The 23,353-nt window shown below is 37.2% G+C and overlaps 1 protein-coding gene across 7 annotated transcripts in view; it reads left to right on the forward strand.

The window, feature by feature from the left end:
• Positions 1-22,484, forward strand: part of Dcaf6 (DDB1 and CUL4 associated factor 6) — a 118,796-nt gene extending 96,312 nt beyond the window's left edge. For 5 of the 7 annotated variants that reach the window (XM_013021818.1, XM_013021812.1, XM_013021815.1 and 2 more), the window contains 5 exons: positions 7,627-7,765; positions 8,871-9,027; positions 10,311-10,399; positions 14,671-14,776; positions 22,017-22,431. In XM_013021818.1, the coding sequence (XP_012877272.1) occupies positions 7,627-7,765; positions 8,871-9,027; positions 10,311-10,399; positions 14,671-14,776; positions 22,017-22,081 (556 nt within the window). In that variant the 3' untranslated portion in view covers positions 22,082-22,431. Of the gene's footprint in view, positions 1-7,626; positions 7,766-8,870; positions 9,028-10,310; positions 10,400-14,670; positions 14,777-22,016 lie in introns of all 7 variants that reach the window. The other 2 variants (XM_013021811.1, XM_013021814.1) reach the window with 1 other exon arrangement.
• The last annotated feature ends 869 nt before the right edge of the window (positions 22,485-23,353 follow it).

Below are 23,353 nucleotides of genomic sequence, written 5' to 3' on the forward strand. Positions count from 1 at the left end.
GAACTTTTTCATTTCTTCTCTAATTTCTTCTGTTATGCAGGTGTTGCTTAGAAGTATGCTGTTCAATTTCCATGTATTTGAGTAATTTCTGAGGTATGCTTTGTTATTGAGAACTAGCTTGATTTCATAGGATACAGGGGATTATGTCAATCCCTTTGTATTTGCTTAAGCTCCTTGCATGAACTATGATATGGTCTGTTTTGGAGAAAGTTCCATGAGCTGCTGAGAAGAATGTGTACTGTGTTGTTTTAGGGTGAAATATTTGGTAGATGTCAGTTAGTTCCGCTTGAGTATGGCCTCACTTAATTCAGTAGCTTCTTTGCCAATCCTCTGGTTGGTAGACCTGTCCTTTGGTGAGAGTGAGGTGTTAAAGTCTCCTAGTATTGTCGTATTGGGATCTATTTTATTCTGTAAATTTGAGAGTATTTGCTTCACATATTTGGGTGCTCCAATGTTTGGGGAATATAAGTTGATAATAACAATATCCTCCTCTTGGATTGTTCCCTGTATTAATATGTAGTATCCTTGCTTGTCCTTTTGTATTGATTTTAATGAAAAGTTTATTTTGTCAGATATCAGGATAACTACTCCTGCTTTCTTTCTGGGGGTATTTGATTGGTAGGTCTTTTTCCAACCCTTCACTCTTGAGTTTGTTTGTATGTTTGGCTGAGAGGTGGGTCTCCTGAAGGCAACAGATGGATGGGTCATATTTTCTGATCCAATCTGCAGTTCTTTTTCTTTTGATGGGTGAATTAAGATATTTAATATTTATGGATAGTGTGGTCCCTGTCATTCCCTGTTTTCCTAAGTTTTTCTTCTTTCCTTTCCTCCTGAGCTTACTAAGTTAGACTTCTATTAATACCTGTCTGGTGAGGTTCCCTGTTCCTGGTTGCTTTCTTCAGGTTGTGTTCCCCTTCTTAGTATTCTTTGTGATGCTGGCTTATTGTTTATGAATTCATTTACTTTTCTTTACTATTAAAAATTTTCATTTCTCCATTGAATGTGAATGCTAGCTTTGCCGGATATATCAGTCTGGGCTGGCAGTTATTGGTTCTCAGGGCTCGGATGGTACTTTCCCAGGCCTTTCTTGCATTCAGTGTCTGTGTGGAGAGATCTGCAGTGATTCTAATTTTTTTTCCTGTTGTAGTATAGCTCCTTCATTTTGCTGCATGTAAGATTGTTTCCATATTATTCAGAGCTATCATTTTTACCATAATGTGTCTAGAAGTGTTTCTCCTGGGATCCTGCTTGTTAGGTGTTGTATATGCTTCTGTTATGTAGGTAAGAGTGTCTTTTTTAAGATGGGGAAAATTTTCATTGATAATCTTGTTGACTAGGTGTTGCATTCCCTTGCTTTGATATTCCTCACCTTCATCCACTCCAATTATACGAAGGTTAAATTTCTTGGCACTATCCGCTTGCTCTTGGATTTCCCTTTGGCATAATTTAAGTGATTTTTCCTTATCTGTGACTTTTTCCTGCAGTTGGTGTATTCTGTCTTTATTTATTTATTCTCGCTTTAGTTCTTGAGTCATTGCCCCCAGCATCTCTTGGATGTAGCTTTTGTCTTCCATTCCTGCTTTGCTCTCACTGGGGCTCTCCCCTGGGTGGCTGCTGGCTTTTGGGGGTAGCTTGCTATCCTGGGTGTTGATAAACCTTGTAATTTTTCTCTGTGATTTTCGCATGGACATTCAGGGATTACTGGAGACTAATCTGAAATTTTGTTTTGGTTAATAGGTGTCCATATTTGCTTGGTTGCTATTTCTGGGCTGGCGGAGAGAGTCTGTACATGGTCATGGTTCTGTTGGGGGCCAACCTCCAGCTACTAGTCTGACCCCCTGTAGGGCTCTCAGCTCTCTGCTGGAGATCACTTGCAGTTCCGCCTTTAGACGGACTGAGCGGCCTACACTGCTCCTGTTTAGTCTTACAGGTGCTCTTGGTGAGATTGAATGTGCTGAATGTACTCTCTCCCAGTTGCTGGAGTCTGCTATGGGCTCCTGATGTGTTTTTTTGTTGTTGTTGGTTTTTGGGTTTTTTGGCCGGTTGTGGGCCTGAACTCTGGCCTGGGCGCTGTCCCTCAGCTCTTCATCTCAAGGCTGGTGCCCTACCATTTGAGCCACACCACCACTTCTGGCCCTTTCTGCTTACATGATGCTGAGGAATCAGATCCAGCGCTTCATGCACACGAGGCAAGCACTCTATTGCTTAGCCACCTACCAGCCTGAGCTCCTTACTATTAACAGGTGCTGGCTGCCTGAGTTGTCCAATTCCTGGCCTGGGATATATGGGTCGGGTTCTGGTGGGGTTTGGGCTTCTGGTTCTCTTTCCCTGGACACCCAGGTCTTTTACTGTCATGGGCGTGATTCCCAGGGGGTGCAGTTCCCTGTTTTCTCCCCTCTGCTGATGTGTATACTCAGCTTCTGACTTCAGTTGGGAGGAGTTGGTTGTGTTGCTCAGGCACCGAATCCCCAGGCCTGGTCCTTGCTCCCAGTCCCCGGCCTTGGGCATGCCAGTTGGACCTGTGCTGCTGTGTATCCCGCCTGGGTTACACAGCCTGGAGTATACAGTTCAAGTTTCTTCCACTGTTGGCTGTTGTGACCCAGGGGCACTGTTCCTGGCTTGGGTGTTTCAGCTCCATTCCAACTAGCCTGGACGACTGGGTGTGCTCCACGGGCTGGTGGAGCTCTCAAACAGTTCCCAGTTTTAGTGGGTCCTGTAGTCTAGGTGTTGGCGTAGGGGTCTGGGTCAAGGTCTGGGGGTTCCTACCAGCTCTGGTCTCCCTTGAGGGATACACTATTCCCTGCATTCTACTCACCCTGGAGCTAGTTGTTGTTTCTGTGTGATGTAGGTCACCGGTTGCTGCTTCAATCAGAGTTCACTTGTGATGCTTGTGGGCTGGGCCGGTGGGTGGTGGCTCTGTTTGTTTCTCCTCTGTTTCTGGATCTGTTGATGCTGTTTGGGTTCGTGCTGAGGGATGGCCCTCTGGCCTCTGGCCAAGGGGTGGGGAAAGGTTCTCAGTCTCAGTGCAGGTTCTAAGCATTGGGGTTTGTCTCTGTTTGCGCTCTCCGGATCAGCAGCAGTACCTTGAAGGTCTTCTGCTCTGGTGTTCTGTGGGCAACCCGTGTAGTTATGGGGTTTCTGCCATGGGGCCAAGTGGGTTGGTGGGATGGAGCCCCTCTGCTTGGAGAGTGAGGGGTGGGATTGGGATCTTTGTGCAGGCTCCCGGCTCAGAGGTTTCTCTGTTCATAACGATCAGCAGGTCCGACACTGAGGTACCTCAGGCGTCTTCTGCGCCAGTGACCTGCAGATGACCCCCTGTGTCTCTGGGGACTAGCCCCGGCTGGGCAGGGCTGGCTGCAGCTTGGTGAGCCAGTAAAGGTTGGGGGAGGGGTTTTCATGTTTCTCTGTTCTGAAATTCTTCCTTTTCTTTCTTTCTTTTTTGTTTTTTTTTTTCCCACCTCCTGTTTTTCTCTGGGTGTTCGTCTTTTTGTTGTTGTCGGTCTCTTGGGAAAATTAAGCATTGGAACATGAACTCTCTTTTTGGTTGGAGAGAGCTGTGGCATTTCCCTACTGTCCCGCTGCCATCTTGGTCTCCCCTCTGAAAGACATTTTTAAATGGTGTCAATAAATGTAGAGATAACTTGGTAACATAATCTTTTACCTGAAATTATTTGCAGTTTTTCTTAAAATTGTAGTTGTGTTCTGGGCACTAACTGGTGTTAGAGTTTGTATAGATTGAATGGTATTTTCTGTGAAAGTTAGGTATAAAACCATCTATAAGCCAGGCACCAGTGGCTCATGCCTATTATCCTAGCTACTTAGGAGGCTGAGATCCGAGGATCACGGTTCAAAGCCTGCCTGGGCAAGAAAAGTCCGTGAGACTGTTATCTCCAATAAACCATCAGAAAACCGGAAGTGGTGCTGTGGCTCAAGTGGTAGAGTTCTCACCTTGAGCTAAAGAGCTGAGGGACAGTGTCCAGGCCCAGAGTTCATGCCCCTTGACCAACAAGAACAAAAAGAATCTGAGCCTAGTGCTTTCCACTTGGAATATGCTTCTTTGTTAAACTATTTATTCCTTCTGCCACTTAGAAAGTTATTTTTGAATTGGTCAACTCGTGTAATTTTTTCAAATGTATTATTATAATATCTTTATTGCCTTTAAATTCTGTTATATTTTTAGTTGTAACTACTATTTCAGTTAAAACATGATTTGATTACTATTTCAGTTAAAACATTGTTTGATTATGTTTTATCTTTTTTTTTTTCTGCCAGTCATGGAGCCTCATCTCAGGGCCTGGGCACTATCTCTGAGCTTCATTTTTGCTCAAGGCTAGCACTCTACCACTTGAGCCACAACACCAATTCCAGCTTTTTCTGTTTATGTGGTACTTAAGAATCAAACCCAGGGCTTCATCCATGTTTGACAAGTACTCTATCACTAAGCCACATTCTTGGCCCAGTATTTTTTTTTTATCTTTTATGGAAAAATTATGTTTCTCTTCAAAGAAACAGCTTATATGTTAGCCTTTTCATATTTTCTTTATTTACTATATACTGTCATCTGTTTTGAGATTTTATTATCATCATTGTCATGATTATCATTAATTGGTATTAGTTCTAGGGCTTGAACTCAGGGCCTACACGCTGTCCTGAGATTTTTTTTTGGTCAAGGCTAGCACTGTACTACTTGAACAACAGCTCCACTTCTGGTTCTTTTTGCTGGGAAGGGGTACTTAATTGGAGATAAGAGTCTCAAGGCCTTTTCTGTCTGGGCTGGCTTCAAACCATGATCCTCAGATCTCAGCCTTCTGAGTAGCTAAGATTACAGGTGTGAATCACTGGCACCTGATTGTTTTGTAGTCCTTTTTCTGAACTTTTTTTTTTTTTGTCAGTAATGGGTCTTGAACTCTGGGTACTGTCCCTGAGCTCTTCAGCTCAAGGTAAGCACTCTACCACTTGAGCCACAGCGCCACTTCTGGTTTTCTGCTGGTTAATTAGAGATAAGAGTCTCATGGACATTCCTGCCTGGGCTCTCTGCTTTGAACTGCAGTCCTTGGCTGTCAGCCTCCTGAGTAGCTAGGATTACAGGTGTGAGCCACTGGCACCTGGCTTTAAACTCTTCTTTTTTTTTTCTTTTTTACTTTATTTTATTGTAAAGTTGATGTACAGAGGGGTTACAGTTACATGAGTAAGGTAACAAGTATATTTCTTGTCGAGCATTCTTACCCCCTCCTTTGTTGTTCTCCCACTATCCCTTCCTTCCTCCACCTCCCACTTCCTTCCACTCCTCCCACTTTATACTCTTAAGTTGACAAATTCAGCTTTTATAATTCTGATCTAACTTGCAGTCAAAGAACATGGTTGGTGTGAGGCCTAGCCTTGAAAATTTATAGAAGGGCTGGGAAGGTGGCTCAGTGGTAGAGCGCTTGCCTTGCATGCTCAAGGCCCTGGGTTCGATTCCTCAGCACCACATAAGAAAAAAGAAAAAAGCCGAAAGTGGCGCTGTAGCTCAAGTGGTAGAGCGCTAGCCTTGAGCTGAAGAGCTGAAGGACAACGCCCAGGCCCAGAGTTCACGCCCCATGACCGGACCCCCCCCCCCAAAAAAAGAAAATTTATAGAAACTGTCTTTGTGCCTTGCAGATAATAAATTTGTAAATAATTTTGATGTATTTATAAAAGACATAATTAGGATTTTATATGGGATTATCTGATAGTTGTGTTCAAGTCTTTTTTTAACCTAATGCTTGCTAAGCATATATATATACATATATATATATATGAATATTTCTTTCATAAAGTATACTTTTTTAAAAGTGAAACTGTTGAGTCAAAGCTTATACATAAATTTTTATTATTTAATTTCTTCTCAAACCATATTGTACTGGAAACTCTTAATACATTGCTGGGAGTGTAAATTTGTACAACTCCTTTGGAAAGCTAGAAATATCTAAAGCTGAACATTTAAGCATACTATAGTTCAGCAACTTACTCTTTAGGTATATATCCAACATAAATACGTATATTTACGTTCACTTGAAGACATAGTAATGTTCATAGTAGTCCTGTTTCAGTATTCGTAAACTATACATTATCCAGTATCTACCAATAATATAAATAAGTACATTTTAAAAATTGATAAATTATATTTTAATAAAATAATACTCTAGGCAAAGAAGATGAACATCTGCTAAATACAAACTGTTGAAATAAAGTTAAACATAAAAGTATATTTTGTATAATTCCATTTAATTAAGGTTCACAAAATGATGAGATCAGATACCAGAAAAGTGATGTTTTTTTAAGGAAAGAGAAATATTAGGAATGGAATACTTGGAATCCTGGTTATGCTCCATTTTTTGTATTGTTGTTGAGTTTTCAGTGAGCTAGCTATACCTTATGACCTTTTTCTTTCTCTACTTGTACTGTACTTCAGTAAAAAGTTTGCAATAAAATAAGCATAGCATCCCTTTTAAACTCCTACAAATATTACATCATTTCCCAAATTCTTGTCACTCAGATATGAAAATCTTTTTATAAGGAAAAAAATTTACTTATTGTATTATTGGTGAGTCTGAACATCTTTTGTCTATTAATTATTATGTCATTTGTTTTTCTTATGTATTTATATACTTTTTAAATCATACTTTTATTTTGCTATAGGCCAAAATATAATTAAATTACTAAATACCATATATATCAGAAAAGTTTCTCCTCATATTAAAAATCTGTTTTATAAAGAGTCATTTGGGTGGGTGCAGGGTAGCTTATATCTGTAATACTAGCTACTCATGAAGCTGAGATCCAGAGGCTCATGGTATTGAAGCCAACCCAGAGAGAAAAGTATTCAAGACTACATCTTCAATTATCTGGAAAAAAAAAAGCCAAATTGGATATGTAGCCCAAGTGGTAGAAGAGCAGCTGTGATCAAGAGAGTGGAAAGAATTCAAATCCATTACTGCCTCCCCACAAAAGAATCTTCTTGAGTCCCTACTTCTGCAACAGTCTAACTTCTTAGAACAAAATCTGTCTCATTAGCTCTAAATTTTTACTTGGATATTCTCTTTTTTTTGATGAGTCTACTCTTGGAATGTCTTTGAACAATGTTTTCAATAAAATAAAAATAGTTTATCCATGCTAATATGTTACTCTTAGTTTGTGTCTTTTTACAATGTAAAGAGAAGCATAATAAAGAATGGGATTTTTTTATTATCTTTAAGTAGTACAAAAAAGTTCCCATTCTACAAAACAGTATATGAATACAAAGTGTCTATTAACATTATCAAAAATGGGATATGTTTTATTTGTGGTAAAATTGCATTTAATTTTGTCTGTCTTATGATTTTATATAGTTGTCTTTAGAAACCAGTGTTCTGCATGCTATATACTTTTTTCAATAGTTCCAGCTTTCTAAGTGATCTCTTACTAAAGTATTTGGTTATAGTAACCCAACTATAGTCTGATACAGTCTCACCATTGTCTGTTGTTTCATGCTTTTGGTGGGGATACCTTAGTGAAATAATGTATTTATATATGTCTTAGATTTATTCTACTTTAAATTCTTTATTCTGAAATAGCCTGTGAATATTTTTTACTGATTCCTGTTTTTTGTTTTAATATGTTATTCAGACGCTCTGCTGTTGCTCGCATTCAGGAGTTCTTCAGGAGGAGAAAAGAAAGAAAAGAAATGGAAGAACTGGATACTTTGAACATTAGAAGGCCATTAGTAAAGATGGTTTATAAGGGCCATCGCAACTCCAGGACAATGGTACTAAATGCTTATGGCATTCTTCATGAAATGCAGTTTCATAATATGTTTCTTGCATAATTATTATATTCATATATTACCAGTGTGATTTCAGTGTAACACTGAATCTTCATAGTCATCCCTAAAGTTTTTTAAATCCTATATCATATTGTGAAAGACTATCTTTTAACCTTTACTTTTGTTTTACAAGAAAACTAGCCTACTGAAGAAAATATATGGAATTCTTTTGATTTTTTAACAAGAAACTACTGCTCTCTTTTATTTTCTTTCTCTTTAGATAAGGTGGTATCTAAAATCCATAAATCCAATGCATTATTATTTAATAATAGACCCTTTCAGATAATTCTATAATAACTATTTTACTCTGAGCTACTCATAAAATTTGTTCCTCATATTTGCATTATGTTATCACAGGTAGCTGAAAATTGTGTTTTAGCTTGCTTTTTTAGGGTACAGGTAAGAAAAAAATTAACTTTGAGATGCAGTAAAAATTAGCCACCGCTAGCTATTATTGACAAAAATAGTTTGAAACTTTTAAAAATATTTATTTTAAGAGAAGTAATTGATTTAATTTAGTGCACTTTGAGGCTTAAAATTTTAGATGATAATTATTAAGGGAATGAATGAAAATAAGGAAGAGAAGTAAATATCACAACAATTCCAAGTAACAAGAAAGCTGCTCCTTTCTTCTCTTTTGTGAAGTTGCAGCTGCAGAGGAAATGATTTTTTAAATTCTGATCTGAAGTGCAAAGTATAAAAGCCAGTTTGTTTTTTATGAGTTATTTTTATTGTCTTTTAAATACAATGGGGCAATTTTTGTAATATTCAATAGTAAATATATATAAATTTCCTTTATATTGTCCCAAACCCAGAAACCCCATTCATTCAGTTAGCAATTATTATCTCTAACTGCTATTCTACGCCAAGTATTATTTCAGGCATCATAAATATGTACTATTGAACAAAGCAGTGTTCTCATGAGAGATTTTGAATCTCTAACTGCCATATAATCCCTGCTGATGAATGTCATGATTTTAAGATGCAAGAAGAGACTTTCTTATAATAATTTTGACTTGAATGTTTATTTATTTTTTTAAACCCTTAGATAAAAGAAGCCAATTTTTGGGGTGCTAACTTTGTAATGAGTGGTTCTGACTGTGGCCATATTTTCATCTGGGATCGGCACACTGCTGAGCACTTGATGCTTCTGGAAGCTGATAATCATGTGGTAAACTGCCTGCAGCCACACCCATTTGACCCAAGTAAGATGATCTTTTTAGGACAAGGGCTAGATTGTTCAGATGATTCATCAACTCTTTTTCCCCCTACATATTATTATTTAAGAATAATCTAGGACTAGGAAGGTGGCTCAGTGGTAGAGTGCTTGCCTTGCATGCATGAGGCCCTGAGTTTGATTCCTCAGCACCACATAAGCAGAAAAATCTGGAAGTGGCGTTATGGCTCAAGTGGTAGAGCACTAGCCTTGAGCTGAAGAGCTGAGGGACAGTGCCCAGGCCCAGAGTTCAGGCCCCATGACCAACCAAAAAAAAAAAAAAAGAATAAATTATCCCACTAAACAGTGCCTGGTGCTTCTATATCCCTACTTGAATTTAAAACAGAATCTGAGGCTGGGAAGGTGGCTCAGTGGTACAGTACCTGCTTGCCTTGATTGCATGAGGCCCTGGGTTCAATTCCTCAGCACCACATGAGCAGAAAAAGCTGGAGGTGGCGTTATGGCTCAAGTGGTAGAGCGCTAGCTTTGAGCTGAAGAGCTGAGGGACAGCACCCAGGCTCAGAGTTCAGGGCCCATGAACGGAAAAAAAAAAAAAAAAAAAAAAACAGAGTATGCTTTTGGCAAAAAATGTAAGGAAATGGTTGAAGAGTTTATTCTTCTAATATTTCGTCCAAGTTTTATTAGCTATTAGACTTGCATGACTAAACTTTTTTGTACTAGGACTTGAACTCAGGCTCTTGCTCAGCTCTGTTGTTCATGGTCTACCACTTGAGATACATTTCCACTTCCACCTTTAGCCTGGTGAATTGGAGGTATGAGTATCATGTTTTTTTCTGCCTGAGCTGGCTTTGAACCACTATTCTCAGGTCTCAGCCTATTTAGTAGCTAAGATTATAGACAGTGAGCCATCAGTGCCCAGATTCTAAGATTACTTTTAAGAAATCTTCAAAGTAAGTTAGACTCTGGTACCTCACAGATGTAATCCTAGCTACTTAGAAGACAGATCTGGACATAGTTTGAAGCCAGCCTGAGCAGAAAAATCTGTGAGACTCTGTCTCCAAAATAACTAGCAAAAATCCAGGGCTAGAAATGTGCCTCAAGTGCTTGAGTTCCAGCCCAGCAAATTGACAAGCTTGAAGCTCTTGCGTGTAAACCCCAATACCAGAAAAAAAAATTAGTAGTCAAATGTAAAATTTCCATTTCAACTGAATTTTGCTACATATATGTACATATATACATGCACATATATATATTTATGTATACCTTGACATGTTTTTAATCTCTTCATTAAGATGTAAATTTTATTTCTAGTTCTAGCTTCATCTGGCATTGATTATGACATAAAGATCTGGTCACCATTAGAAGAATCAAGGATTTTTAACCGAAAACTTGCTGATGAAGTAAGATTTTTACTCTTCTGGTTATAGGTCATACTTTAATTTGTTCTTAAAGTGTTGTGCTGAGAGAAGGCATTCTATTATTAATTGTTAACTATATTTAATATTAGTTGCTAACTAAAGCGGGTTAACAAAGTTAATGATGTAAAATCATTTTAGAGAAACTAAAGTCAAAGCATGTTTAAATACTAGTGAGATAAAATCAAAATAATATCATGCTAATTGATTATTAATATTAATTACGTTGTAACTTAGGAAAAATAAGTTTGGCTATTGTACTTATTTCAATAAAATCATTTAAAAGTTCTCTCATCTTAAGACAGTTTTATCTGATCATGCTGCCTGTAATTCCAAGCTGAGGCAGGCAGGAGGATCAGGAGTTTGAGAATAAATGGGGCTACATAGTGAGACCTTGTATAAAAAAACAAGAAAAGAAAGGAGAAAGGCTCACACTGTAATCCTAGCTACTCAGAAGACTGAGATCTAAGGATCAGTATTCAAAGCCCAGGCAGGGAAATCTATAAGACTATTATAGCTTATTGAGCACCCAAAATACAAGAAGTGGAGCTGTGGCTCAAGTGGTAGAGCACTAGCCTGAGCAAAAGAGCTCAGAGACAACACCCAGACCCTGTACCAAATAAAAAACAAAAACAAAAAACCACAAATGGTTTTACTAAGAGCTTTTCTCCATAATCATAACATTTGCCATGTGCTTTTTTTTGGGGGGGAGTCCAGTTGTGGGGCCTGAACTCTGGGTCTGGGCGCTGTCCCTCAGCTCTTCAGCTCAAGGCTAGCACTCTACCACTTGAGTCACAGCACCACTTCCGGCTTTTTTCTTTTTGCTTATGTGGTGCTGAGGAATCGAACCCAGGGCCTCATGCATGCAAGGCATGCGCTCTACCACTGATCTACCTTCCCAGCCCCATGTGCTTTTTTTTTAACAGGGTACAAATTTTTTTTTATTGTGAAAATACTGTACAGAGGGGTTACAATGAGTACATTTCTTATCAAGCATTGTAGCCTCCTCCTTTGTATCCCCTTCCCATCCCTTCCCATCCTCCCCGCTCCCTCCTCCCCCACCAAAGTTGTAAAGTTAGTTTTTGACATAATGACTTGTACATCTCATTGTTGCAATGGGTCCACCTGTATCCCTATTTAAACGATTTGTTTTTCCCCTTCCCCTCCACAAATTATACCAACATCAAATACAGTGAAAGCAGGGGCTATATTGTGGGGGAGGGACATACAAAGCAACAAAGAAATAATCTTATAAATGTGTTAGAAACAATCGCATGAAAGAAAAAAAACATTTGAGTACATATCTTAGGGTTCATTTCCCTAACATCACCTTATCTGACCTTTTCTGCTTGACTCAGACATATACTAGATATTGCACATAAGGGAAACCATGGGACCTATGTTTCTTTGGGCTTCGCTTACTTCACTGAATATATTTTTTTCCAAGTCTTTCCATTTCCTAACAAATGGGGTAATGTCATTCTTTCTGATGGAAGCATAGAATTCCATTGTGTATATATACCACATTTTCTTGATCCATTCATCTACTGAGGGGCATCTGGGTTGGTTCCATATCTTAGCTATAGTAAATAGTGCTGCAGTAAACATAGTTGTGCTGGTAGCTTTAGTGTGGTCTTGTTTGTAAACATTTGGGTAAATGCCCCAAAGTGGGATTGCTGGGTCATAGAGGAGCTCTATGTAGAGTCTTTTGAGGAACCTCCATACTACTTTCCAAAGTGGTTGAACTGCCATGTGTTTTAATGCCTTTTTTTTTCCTTTGCTTATCCTGTCTCTAGGTGTTCAGGAACATTTAGTACTGCATGGGGTTCTTGAGACACAGTTCATTGTGATATGATTCTGGGTTGTTGTTTTTTTTTTTCATAGAAAGCTAGAAAGGAGGGAATGTGGCTTAGTGGTAGAGTGCTTACCTATCATGCATGAAGCCCTGGGTTCGATTCCTCAGTACCAGATACACAGAAAAAGCCAGAAGTGGGGGCTGGGAAGATGGCTCAGTGGTAGAACGCTTGCCTTGCATGCCTTGCATGCCTGAGGCCCTGGGTTCGAGTCCTTAGCACCACATAAGCAAAAAGAAAAAAGCCAGAAGTGGCACTGTGGCTCAAGTGGTAGAGCACTAGCCTTGAGATGAAGAGTTGAGGAACAGCGCCCAGGCCCAGAGTTCAGGCCCCACAACCGGACTCAAAAAAAAAAAAAAAAGCCAGAAGTGGCACTGAGGCTCAAGTGGTAGAGTGCTACCCTTGAGTAGAAGAAGCTCAGGGACAGTGCCTAGACCTTGAGTTCAAGCCCCAGGACTGGCAAAAAAAGCAAAAAGATAGAAAGGAAATACTTTTTCTTCCAAAATCACAAGGAAACAGAACAAATAATTAGACAATCTTTTATTATTTTTAAGATTTCCTTAGCCTCTTATTTAAGCAAAATTTTTCAAACTGATCTTTGTATAGATCTGTTTCTTACCAATTTTTGAGAAAAGAGATTTGTGATATGTACAAATGCTGAATTTTGAAGGGTTCTCTTCCCAACTTCAACCAGGGCTTTTATTTGTAAAAATGAGCATCTACTATTGAAGCTGTAATTTAGAAGACCATTGTTCTATACCAATGTTAAAATTTCATAGCATAGGTTCCATATATATTTTCATTTAATACCAATTCATAAAACACTTAATGTTTGTCAAACAGTACTGGTTTAACAAAATAATACCTCAGAATTTACATACTAATGAGAAAGACATAAAAATACTAAAAGTTTCCACAGAAGAAATCAGAATTGGTCTTAAGTTTGCTGCAGGTAGACAGAAGCAAAGAGCTTTTGAGAAAGAAGTCTCAGCATGTGCCAAGTTAGTATAAGGTAAGTGAAGCATCAGTGTGATGAACCTTAAAGTACATGTACAAAAGTAGTTCATAGACTAACAAGAGAGATGAGACAAGATTTTAAGGACTGAGTACCCTAATGAATCAGGAATTTATTGTTATATTATTGAGGAACTGTTGATCAGGTTAACGTCATTTTCTTCCTTAAATTATTTTTGTTTGTTTGAGACAGAGCCTCACTATGTTGCCCAGACTAATATTTGTCTCACAATTCACAAACCTATATCAGTCTATTTAGTACTGGATTATAGGTGTGAGTCACCACCACACTTGGCATCATGCTGTCTTTTCTTCCATTTTTTTTTTAACCTTTGCCATGTACTTTTAATGCCTTTTTTTTTCCTGTCGCTAGGTGTTCAGGAACATTTAGTACTATGTGGTGTTCTTAAGATACAATTCATTGTGACATCTTCCCAAACTTTTTTTCCAAAATTACTTTCTCCAGACCTCAATACTGCCAAAATAAAATAAATAAAATAAAATAAATGTTTTTATGCTGCAAATGTTTTAATGATTATTGTTGAGCATACATTTTGGAAATTTACTTAAAATTACAACAAGTTTAAATAAATGTTTATAAAATACAAAGAAAATACAAACAAACATAAACCATGCTTCAAGTGTGCCTTGCCCTTAGGCCAGTGTTTCCCCTCCCTTAGTATATTTTTTATTTTTGAGCTGCACAAACATACTTAAGAATTTGATCTTTATATTTGGCAGTTCGAAAATAAAAATATACTCTCACCTCAAAGAAATAAAAAAGTTGTGCATAATTATTGCTGAACAAAAGAGAGAACACTAGAATACTCGATAATGCACATACCATTAAAATGAAAAAGAAGAATTTTGCCTTAACAAAGTAATATCTTCTCAAGCAATCGAAGTGACCTCAGGATGATAAACTGAACACTGTTAATAGTAATAGCAATTTTGGTAATAGTAATAATAATTGTTATTTTTACGAAATAATTATTTAATACTGCTATGTCACTTCTGCTATAGAAGACAGTAAAAGCCAACACAAAGTGAACTTTTCTAGAAAGCTCTAAATTTAAGTACTTTTACACGTAAAAGCTAAATTGAATTCTTAAACACTATAAGTTGTCTCAGTGTTTGACCTTTGTCTTTAGGCCACCTTAAGAATAGTAGTATTTTCTTATCTTACTTAAATGCAAGGTGAAGTAATTATTTGGCACCAAAGCAAATGATTTATCCTTACTTTATTTACCTTAAAGCAGAAATATAGACGTCACACAAATAAAGAAATAATTCTTCTAGGACCTGATAATTGTTTATTGTTTTCTTAATCTTCAAGAAAAAATATCATTACTCTATGATCTTTAACACTGTTGTTTAAATTGCCTTTAGGTTATAACACGAAATGAACTCATGCTGGAAGAAACTAGAAACACTATTACGGTTCCAGCTTCATTCATGTTGAGGATGTTGGCATCACTGAATCACATCCGAGCTGGTAAGAACTTCTGTTGTACCATTAAAATCATTGCTATATTGGAAAAAAAATTAAGATCTATTTTAAAGAGATTTATGTATTTTTCTTAATATCACAAAATAAAAGCAACTTCTGAAATTAATTTTTATGAATCCTTGACCTTAGCACTAAAGTTATAGAAAAATGGTATATAGAAAGAAGGTTACTTGAAAACATTTATCAACTTTTCTCTCATTGTACAGAGCACATGATAAGCCTTTAGATATTTTAAATATATTTTAATAATAGATTTATTCAAAATCAATAATAGCCTAGCTAAGAAATATACTATGTCAAACAGTAAAACAAATACTAGTAACTATATAATATGGATTATCTATAACATACCAAGTATACTAATCATTTCACCGAAATACCCTCATTTAGTTTTAAACCTTAACAAAGTACATTATTTTTAGGAAGGTATCCTAGGCCATACACCTAATAAACATTAAAGTCTGAATTTGAAACTAATTTCCAAGCCCTTATTTTCCCTGTGGCTGATAAACTTACCTTGTAGTCATATATGCAAGCCATTACTATGAAATACAAACCTCGGGATGATTTAATGTCAAATGACTTTCTTATTACTATATTCTTTGTAACATCTCCAGCCAGTCTTTTAGCCCTCTTTAAAAGTGGGGAATACACCAAAATCTCTAACCTTAAAGTTTTTATAATTATATTGTCCACCTCCATCCTCACTTTTTGTTCAAATAACTTCTACTGTCATATTATGTCTATATAAACAATAGACTCAATACCATTTCCTCAGATTCAATAGGGAAGAAGAAGTAAGTATTCCAGGTACAATAAATAATCATGTGACATTTTCCTAAGCCATAGAGCACATTTGAAAAATTGAAAAAGCATTATATCTTTGTAATTAAGTTAGAGAATAATAATTCAAATTATAAATACTGTTACTGGGAAAAACAAAAAATAAACCTAAAATGTAAACAAAAAATGTTAGTACCATAACAATGTTTTACAATATTTCTTTGGATTCCTGCATTAAATTAGTCACTGTGCCTTCATTTGATCCATTTTCTTCAATAACAAATAATCTTTAATATTCATCTATTGGGTTTCAGAGTTTAAAAAGCAGCATATTACAAATAAAGAAAAATATTTGTTAATGATCACTCCTAAAATGTGCATTTTTTATTGTTTATGTTATGGTCAGCTCTTTTGTAGCGTTAGCCTATAAGAAAGTAGTTTTTGTTACAGGTGCAATAGTTTGTTAGGAAATAGCTACCACCAGTTTCTTGGAATTTAGAATAGGTAGGTATTTGATGGTATAAATATTCCCTTTTCATTTCCATATCCTTTTGCTAGTAATGAATAGGCAATTTAAACTGCTTTAAGTAGATTTTCTTGCTTCTCTTTTGCAAAAGACTAGACAAAGTACCCACAAGTTTGTATTTAGTCTTTTATCCCCAAGAGATTTAAAAAAAAAGATAGTTATTTGATAGGTCTATTAGTCAGCTATTCTTTTCCTCTTCTGTTCTCAAGTTCATTTTCAAGGGAGTTTGGAGTATACATACCAAATGGGTACATTTTAGCCACAGGTTACCTCATCCCATCTATTATTCCAGGTACTGGGGTTTAAACTTAGGGCCTAGAGCTTTGTAGGCAGGCACTTGAACTATGTCCCTAACCCCTTTTCACTTTAGTTATTTTCAGAGTATGCTTTTTTTGCCCCTGGCCGTTCTCACACTTAGGTCCTTCTACCCAACTTCCCTTATAAGTAGCATGTTTGACTTATTTGTTGAGATGGGGTGTAGATAAGATTTGCATGGGCTGGCCTTGATCTATAGTCCTCCCAATTTCTTCCTCCCAAGTAGATGATATTACAGATATAAGCCATTGTGCCTACTATAGATCTTTAATGAGAGATCCTTTTCAAATTACCTCTGGGGCTTGTTTATGTGTACTAGAATTTTAACTCAGGGCCTTGAACTTGTTAGGTAAGCACTCTTCCATTTGAGCATATCACAGACATTCCTCTGGGGCTTTTATAATTAAAAAAATTAAATTTAAAGTGCCAAATACAGATAATTGAAGATTCTTATATATATTTATTTGGGGGGGGGTGTCGGTTGTGGAGCTTGACCTCTGGGCCTGGGCGCTCTTCAGCTCAAGGCTAGCACTCTACAACTTGAGCCAAAGTGCCACTTCCGGCTTTTTCTGTTTATGTGGTGCTGAGGAATTGAACTCAGGGCCTCATGCATGCGAAGCAAGCATTCTACCAGTGAGCCACATTCCTAGCCCCTGAATATATTTTTTAAGGCAAGAAAAATTGGTCATGGGGATATTAGTTCAGCAGCATTTGCCTAGCGTGCACAAGACAGTATGTTCCTATGTTCAGTCCCCTGGCAAAAGCAATCAAAATTATTTTCAATAATAATGCACTTAAGATTCCTCATCTAAGCCTGGCGCCAGTGGCTCACGCCTGTAATCCTAGCTACTCAGGAGGCTAAGATCTGAGGATCTCAGTTCAAAGCCAGCCTGGGCAGGAAAGTCCGTCAGACTTTTATCTCCAATAAACCACTAGAAAACGAAGTGGCACTGTGGATCAAGCTGTAGCGTGCTCGCCTTGAGCTGAAGAGCACAGGGACAGCACCCAAGCCTAGAGTTCAAGCCCCACAACCGACCAAAAAAAAAAAAAAGATTCCTCATCTAGACTATATAAAGGTTGTCCAATATCCAGAGAGGCTTTGAAAGGATAATAATGTTATAGATTAACCATTTAGAATCTTTTAGAATATCTTTAAATCTGAACATGTTTGTACCCTATTTAAAATTCTTCTGTGCCTCCTCATGTTCTCTGGATAGAGTTTATATGTATTAGCATGTCTTACATGAATTGTACATTATCACTTGAAATTCATCCCTTCATACCTCTGGATTGCAGCATGTGGAAATGTAGATAGTGTTTTTCTGTGATGGGTTTGCAAAGTTTGTCATCAGAACATCCGAATCAGAACCTCTCACTCTCATTCAGCTTTCTTCTGGTCACTGCTGGCATTCTACTCCTTGAGCCACCCCTTCAGTTCTGGCCTTTGCTGGTAAATTGGAGACAGCAGTCTTTCAGATTTGGCTGCCCAGGCTAGCTTCAAACCATGATCCTTAGATCCATCTTCATGAGTAGCTAGGATTACAGATGTGTGAGCCACTAGCACCTGGCTCAAGTGACAGTCATTCAGCTGATGACCCCCTTTTTTAAAAACACAAATTAGATTATATCACTTCCTTTTAAAATTCTTAAGAATCAATAGCTTACTCATTGCTCCTAACATAAAACCCCTGATTCTTTTGTGATCTACTAGTTCCTAAATAACCTAAACCCTGCTACCCTCTAATTTCTACTTCTAGATCTGTTTTATTCCTCATCCAAGATTGTTAATACATTTAAGACCTTTTACTCACTGTTGCCTCTGCTTGAAATATTTGGCCCCAAAACTTTATATACAACTGAAAACGGAAAGCAATGTTACGTGCCTCCTCAGGAGTCCTCTGTCCACTGTCTTCAGTTGCTTTCTGTGCCTTTTTTTAGTCACACTCAGTTCATTGATTTATTGTCCTCAGGTACTTATCACTAACTTTTCATTTCTTTTTTGCCTTATTCAGATTAAAGAAGAAAAATACATTTGTTGTCTTGCTTGTTTTCATTCTTTCTCTAGAAAGTAAGCTTATAAAACAAGTTTTTGTTGCTTTGTTTTGTAGTTCTGAGAATGAACCTAGGACTCACACATAGTAGGCAAGCAAATGCCCTACCACGTAGCTGTATCCCCAGCTCCATAGATCTAATATGTCCTCTCTGCAACTGCATTTTTAGCTAGAACAGCACCTAAACATAATATTCAGTAAATATTTGGTAAATAGATGTGTAAATGAATGAACTTCTAATATCAAATCTTTGGCCAGTGATACATTTTGTATATATTATTTTTCTTAAGAAAATAAATTATTGGGCTGGGAAGGTGGCTCAGTGGTAGAGCGCTTGCCTTGCATGCCTGAGGCCCTGGGTTCGATTCCTCAGCACCACATAAGCAAAAAGAAAAAAGCAAGAGGTGACTCAAGTGGTAGAGTGCTAGCCTTGAGCTGAAGAGCTGAGGGACAGCGCCCAGGCCCAGAGTTCAGGCCTCACGACCACCCCTCCCCCCAAAAAAAAGAAAGAAAATAAATTCTTTGCAAATCATAATCTGTAAAATAAGACATGATTTTTATGGAATGCAATTTTCCTTTGGAAATTTTTTCTCTTATCTCCCTTCTCTCTCCTTCGCCAGCAAACATTGTATCTCTTTTTATTATCTTTCTGCAAATATAAACTTACTTATAAAATCAATTTGGCACTGGCTACTTTTGAAAGCAATAAATATAGAAGTGATTACTATTTCCAGATTTCATTTAAAAGAACACAGTGTAGTTCAGACCTCTTTGGTCTTTAATTGCCAAGTAAAGATTTGTGGAAATGTTACTACTTTAGTAGCACTTCATGAATAGAAATTTTTCATTTAATTTAGTTTTAGAAAGTGAGTTTTTCACTTTGAGGTGACTGTGGCAGTTAGAGAAGCTGGATTTGAGGAGAGACTGACGGCTCTGCCCACATTTCAGAAGCCACAGACTGTTTTCTTGCAGCCTGTTGAAGGAGACTCTTGACCCTCACTTGTTTATAGTGCTGGCTGTGGACTATAGAATTATAGCCTTAGCTGCAGACCTCATGATTTAAAGCTTGCAATGATTCTTCTTTATTCTCTATTTCCCTATCATCATTTATAGTGTGACAACCAAAAGTAACTTAAGCTCTCTACTTTAAATAGGCTGAAACTGCTGCTCCATGCTTGAATCTGGTTCACCATATCCAGAATTTCCTCTTATAATATATACTTTCGCAGAACAGCAATTGAATGTTTTGTGTTTCATGGAAGTTATCACTTAATAAAAATAATGTAATCCCACAGGCCCTAGATTCAATACTCAATATAGGCCTCCCCCAAAAAAGTGCTTGTTTTTTATACTAATATTCCTTAGGTAAGTATTTTGTCAGAAATTCATCCACTGTATTTCAGTTCCTTAATAATCTATGAAGTCTATTTTGTTCATTGGTTTACATGTATATACTGATTGCTTATATAACAGGTAAATAATCTAATTAAAGTTATAAATCAGACACACACACATATATACATAAATATATATATATATAATATATAATCTCCCATTTTTGTCATTGGAATGTAATTCACTTGTATATTTACATATATAGTCCCTTCTCTAAACTGATGTAATCCAGTAAAAATGTTTAAGCCTCTGTCAATAACAACAATACAGCTGGGCACAGGTGGCTCACGCCTGTATGATCTGAGGATCATAATTCAAAGCCAGCCAGGGAAGGAATATCGATGAAACTCTTATCTCCAATTAAACACCAGAAAACTGGAAGTGGTGCTGTGGCTAAAGTGGTAGAGCACTCGCCTTGAGCTGAAGAGCTCAGAGAAAGCACCTAGGTCCAGAGTTCAATCCCCATGACCAACAACAACAACAATAATACTAATAACAATACAGAGTTTATTTCTTTCTGTGAACAGTGGAACTGAATTTTCTTTTATCCCTGACCTTAATATTCTCCATATTACCTTGGGGAAATGTTTCTGTGGCATAAATGACCTAAATTCCATCCTGTGGCAATTTTATGTTGTTGCCTTCGTATAACATAATGTGATTTAGCTTATCTTCATAAGTCTTATATTCAGTCAGGTGCCAATGGCTTGTGCCTATAATCCTAGCTACTCAGGAGGCTGAGCTCTGAGGATCATGGTTCAAAGGCAGCCTAGGCAGGAAAGTCAGTGAGATTCTTACCTCCAATTAACCACCAAAAAGCTGGAAATGGAGCTGTGGCTCAAGTGGTAGAGCAAAAAGGCTCAGGAACAGCCCCCAGGCCATGAATTCAGGCCTCAGGACTGGCACAAAAATAACTAAAATTATACTTAAAATACATTTATTTAATAAACTTGCATTGAGGGACTGGAGTTGGAGCTCAGTGGTAAAGTTCTTACCTAGCACACACAAGCCCCTTTTATCACAGAAACAAAAACCTAAGCAAAAACCTAAGCAAAACATCATTAATGAATAGCCTTTATTAGGTCCTCAAGATATAAAGATAGAAATCACTCTTGCCTTCTCCTAAGAGCACACAGTCTAGTCTGTGTTGTTTATCTAGACAGATAAACAACTATTATTTCAATTGGGATCAGTATGAGGAGATTCATAGAAGACATTCTGAAATTTGGAGAAGAGAATTCATATCTCTGCAGAGTAGGTATTTGAAAAGGTCAGGGTAAAGGGTAATAATAGTTGAATTGTGCAAGTCTTTATTGCTAAAGAATTGAAGAAAAGTATTACTGGCAAAGGACTACAAAGCATGACTGATTTAAGCTTGAAAGAACACTTCATTCACTCACCACAATAGTCCTCCTGATCTCAACTTCCCAAATAGCTAGGATTACATGCATGACACCAGTGCCTGGCTTAATTTTAAGAAATCTTTTTTACAAACTGAATTACACAGTCTTCCAGAATGTGGTCTCCATATTCTCTTGCAACCTCCCTCTTTTCACATTCTTTTTTTTTTCTTTTTTTTTTCGGTCGGGCATGGGTCTTGAACTCTGGGCTTGGGCACTGTCCTTGCGCTCTTCAGCTCAAGGCGAGCACTCTACTGCTTGAGCCACAGCACCACTTACGGTTTTCTAATGGTTTATTGGAGATAAGTCTGATAGACTTTCCTGCCCGGGCTGGCTTTGAACCGCAATCCTCAGATCTCAGCCTCCTGAGTAGCTAGGATTACAGGCGTGAACCACCAGTGCCCAGCTTCACATTCTTTAATAGCACCTAATATACCTCCTTAAAACTTAGTTTCCAAGGAACTCTGTGAAAACCACTGCAGGAGAATGTATTCTAGTAAAATCTTCAGAGTTGTTTTTATATATTTTAGAATCACATGCATAGCCAAAGCTAATGGTGCAGTGTATTTTTCTTTTTTCCTTTACCTCTACAGGCAACATTTAAAATACTTAGCTATACCTAATGTGAACTGATCTTCACATATTTATGTGTTGAATTAATTACATTTTACAAGCGTTAAATAAAGACATTGAAATTATGTATAATTGCATGCTAAAAGTATTTCTTTTTGTGATTCTCATATCTTTTTTTCAAGACCGATTGGAGAGTGACAGATCAGAAGGATCTGGTCAGGAGAATGAAAATGAGGATGAAGAATAATCAACTTTTTGGCAAGCACTTAGATGTTCTGAAATTTGTATGAGACATTTGTTATATTTTTTTCTTTACAGAACTTTAGTGCAATTTTAAGGCTCTGGTTTCTTTGGAGCTTTTCCCTGTGGGGGGATGACTTACCATTGGTTTGGAATGACTGTGTGCATGAATTTGGGAGAGTGTGTAAACAAAACTAGCAAAATGTTTTAAAAACTTTTTGTCATGTATGAGGAGTGCTAGAAAAGACAAAGTGCAATATTTTCCCTAACCTTCAGATGTGGGAGCTTGGATCAATGTTGAAAAGTAATTTTCATTATAGTGGAAATGTTGGTTCAAATAAATTTCTACACTTGCCATTTGCATGTCTGTTGCTTTCTAATTAAAGATATTTGTTGTTATAAGTTATCCTAAATCTGACTTTTTATTGAATGCCTATTTTGGTCTACATTTTCCAAACTTTTCTTTAACAAAAGAGGACTATCTTTCCCTGTTTTCCAAATTCAATCATCTTTTTCCATGTTGATTTCTGTTTCATAGCGTCATATACAATGATTTTATTCAGTTATCTTTCCAAAGTACTTTATCTTCATCTCTCATTACTGGTCTTCATCTCTCATTAACTGGTACCTTATCACATCTCAATCACTGAGCATCATGTTTAGTTCACATCTTAGAATCTAATAAAGGTACTTGCTTCTGCTCTACCTATCTCCATATTCCAGCTGTCAATGCAAGTCAGTAATAATCCAGTCTTCTAATTTCATCTTAACTATAGTGTCCACCTCCACTCATTCCAAGCTTATAGACTATACCTGAAAATGGTCCCACCCACTTAAGTTTTCATTCTGCTTGTATCTTTCCTTCAATCTAATTTTATGCTCACTAAAGCATACTAATTATTTTCCCTCAAATTATATGCTCACATCTCTTCAATCCATTACATAATAATTTTCTAATTTTATTCTATATATTTTTGCTTCTTTGTTTCTCCTTTTTCCTTTTCTTTCCCCTCCCCCTCCCTCTCTCCCCTTCCTCTTCCTTTCCCTTTCCTCTTTCCTTTCCTTTTCTTACTTCAATGTTGGGAATTAAATCTAGGGCTTCATACATGCTAGACTAGCACTCTGCCCCTGAACATCTTATATACTTTCTAATGGCTCTTGTCCTCTAGTCATCCATGGTCATTATCAGTGGTACCGACTTACCAGGTGAGAAAAAGTACAGTTAGTTTCCTGTTTCATGATCCCTTGAAGGCAAAAAATCAGGCTTGGCACAATGATG

The sequence above is a fragment of the Dipodomys ordii genome, unplaced genomic scaffold (assembly GCF_000151885.1).
Source record: "Dipodomys ordii isolate 6190 unplaced genomic scaffold, Dord_2.0 Scaffold57, whole genome shotgun sequence".
NCBI lineage: Eukaryota > Metazoa > Chordata > Mammalia > Rodentia > Heteromyidae > Dipodomys > Dipodomys ordii.